The following is a 3,100-nucleotide window of genomic DNA, read 5'->3' as shown; positions in this document are numbered from 1 at the left end:
AAGAGTGAGTGGATAGTTGGAGATGGAGCCTTATGATCATAAGCCTCTATTTCTGCCACCTCCAGTCAGATGCCACCACCAGACATATATTCCACTTCCCTCCCTTGATAGCATTCCAAAAGGACCGACTGGTCTTTATCTTCTGCTTCAGCTATTTTGTTTACCAGCAGTGTTAGATAAATCTGTTGACAACATGTCAGAAATTGCAAACATTACAAAATATTGGCAAGGTTCATAGTCGTAATGATCACAAAAGATTATTACACAAGTGATGAAATTTGCAAAATTCTATGTAAATAAATTAATTAAAAGAAAAATTGCATTTCTATAGCAACTTTTTTGCATTTCCTAGTGCACCTTCCCCTTCTTTAAAAAAATGCCATTGAATTTTTAACACCCATCTTAAGGAGAAGACAAGGGCACCTGTTTAACAAATTCATCTGAATTGCTGGCAACTCTAACAGTACTCCGTTGTACAATACCAGAGTGTTAGTCTGGATTTTCAAAAAGACAGAGGTAAAGAGGTTTGGAAAAGGAATTCGAAAACCTAGGGTCTGCATGCATGAAGGCTGACTTGCCAATGATAGGGTAAGGTAAATGCAACAAATTGCTCCCTGCAAGCAGCAGAAAAGGTTGACAAGATCATGTAGGACTGTTTAAAATAATGAAAGGTCCTGCTAGAATATGTAACTAAAAACTGATTCCAATGGTTGAACAGTTGATTCCAAAGGGTACAGATTGTTTGGATGTATGTGTGGAGGCAGGTTTAATTGAGGCATTTAAGAGGGTACTAAATGATTATTTGAATAGAAACAATGTGCAGTGTTATAGGGAACACGCAGGAAAATAACGCTAAATTAAAATGTTCATTTGGAGAGCTGGCACAGACGCATTGGGCAAAATGATCTCCCCCTGCACTGTAACAATTTGATGACTCTGGGATTGGTAACAAGTACAATGAATGGTTATGATTTGGAATACCCTGCCTAAGAGAGGATGGAAACAATCAATCATAGTCTTTAAAACAAAATAGATAAACACAAAGAAAGAAAATTTTCTGAAGAAGGGTCTAGGCCCGAAATGTCGGCATTCCTGATCCTCTGATGCTCCTTAAGCTATGTGTGCACTTTGTTTTGAGACCAATCCACTTTGTCTCACTCTCTGGTACTTTCCCAATATCTCTGCAGTTTATTTTCATGGAAGCAATAGATCCAATTCACAAATGTCATTGACCTGAATGTTCACTGTTTCTCTCTTGGCAGATACTGGACCTCATGAACTTACCAAGCATTTTCAGGTTTTATTTTAGATTTCCAACATCTGCCATATTTTCTGAAGAAAGGTCTAGGCCTGAAACATCAGCTTTCCTGCTCCTCTGATGCTGCTTGGCCTGCTGGGTTCATCCAGCTCTACACCTTATTATCTCAGATTCTCCAGCACCTGCAGTTCCTACTATCTCTGCACTCATAGCTTGATGGGCTATATAGTACCTCTGCTGTAATATTCTATTTTTGACCAGTTTGACTGTTCTAGCAATGATAACCGAGAACCGGACATTGGAAGAGTTCCTCTGTTCTTCTTCTGATAACAGTATATCCACACCCATCTGGGCAAGTTGGCTGGTTTTTAGATTAAGCAGCTCCTTCAGGGCTGCACTGAAATGTCACCTTCCATTAGATGATTAAATGGCTGGAGGGTACTTGCACCACACCCTCCTGGCTCTTGAGATGAGAGCTCCCACTGAGCAATCATTGGAATTTGGAAAACCAAACGGAAAATCCGGTCATGCATAACATGGCCATGCATCCTGGTAATGCAAACTGTGGGCTGGACAGTTTTGAAAGTGGAACTTTTACTAGAGATCTACACTTGCTAATTTGGATGAGGCCAACTTTGGAAAGGATAAAATATGATTGTAAAGTGTTATCTTTAGAGGATATAGCAATAATTATTTTTGAGCTGTATAGGATGGTATGCTGCCACCTGGGCAAAGATTGACTATCAGGAGTTAACAGCAGCAACGTAATTCTGAGTGCCTTAGCATAGTAGCTGCAAAGAGCTTTTCCCCAGAGTCCTGCTAATGTGATTACTTTTTCAAGTCATGCATCTGGTCCATGTAGCTAATTGATGGATAAATATTTCCTATTACTGACACTTATCTATTTCCAATCTTCAAGTTCCAAGCCTCTAAACAACCAAAAATTCCTAACTCTTTGCTTGGTTATTCCATCAGTCATTGGACCACACACATGGTTCTAAGCATTCCAGTCTTTCAATGGCATATTGCTTTATCTTGGAGAATAAACCCATCTGTTTCTCTATTCAGTCTTCACTGCAGAAGCAATCTGCACAAAGTATTTGTGAATAATTTGCAGACTCTTGGAAAATTCTCCACTGCTGCTTCCTCTTGAGACATATTTCTAAATTGCATGTGACTGCAGTTATTCATCTGTAAGCGTGTATCCAATGTGCTAATATGTTTTTGTATCAGAATCAGGAGGTTCTGAGTTCATGTCCCACTCCAGAAATTTGAACTCAAAAATCTAAGCTGGTACTACAGTGAAGTACTGAAGGATACTACACTGTTGGAAGGGCCACAATTTGGAAAAGGCATTAAACCTCAACAACACTTTAAGATGGATATTAAAGATCCTCTGCCACTATTCTCTAGCAGAGCAGGGGAATTATCCCAGGGGTCTTACCTAATGCAGTTAGCTCAGTTGGCTAAATGGCTGATTTGTGATGCAGAGCGATGCCAACAGCATAGATTCAGTGCTTGTAATCGGCAGACGTTACTCTGAAATACCTCTGCTTCTCAATCTCTCCCCTTGTCTGGGTATGGTGACCCTCAGGGTAAATCACCATCTGTCATCACTCTCTAATGAAAGTGTGTTCTATTGTCCAGTAGGACTACTATGACTTTACTATCCTATAACGAAAAGGACAAAAATAGATTTTCATATTATTAACACATTGATATTTATGAGAACTTGCTGTGCCAATTGGCTGCTGCACTTTGACACTATAACAGTGACCATTATCATAAGTATTTAATTGACTGTAATGCAGTTTGGAATGTTTTGAAGTTGAAATTAACTTT

General features: G+C 39.3%; 1 protein-coding gene across 1 annotated transcript in view; it reads right to left on the bottom strand.

Annotated features, from left to right (window-relative positions):
* LOC109937241 (plasma membrane calcium-transporting ATPase 1) overlaps nt 1-1,291 on the bottom strand; it is a 58,347-nt gene extending 57,056 nt beyond the window's left edge. The window contains exon 1 of the mRNA XM_048607941.1: nt 1,285-1,291. Coding sequence (XP_048463898.1) covers nt 1,285-1,291 — 7 coding nt within the window. The remainder of the gene's footprint in view (nt 1-1,284) is intronic.
* Nucleotides 1,292-3,100: the final 1,809 nt, after the last annotated feature.

This window comes from Rhincodon typus, chromosome 18, assembly GCF_021869965.1.
Source record: "Rhincodon typus isolate 14 chromosome 18, sRhiTyp1.1, whole genome shotgun sequence".
In the NCBI taxonomy this organism is placed as follows: Eukaryota; Metazoa; Chordata; class Chondrichthyes; order Orectolobiformes; family Rhincodontidae; genus Rhincodon; species Rhincodon typus.
The sequence above is the reverse complement of the archived record's forward strand: the minus strand, read 5'-3'. Positions and strand labels throughout refer to the sequence as shown.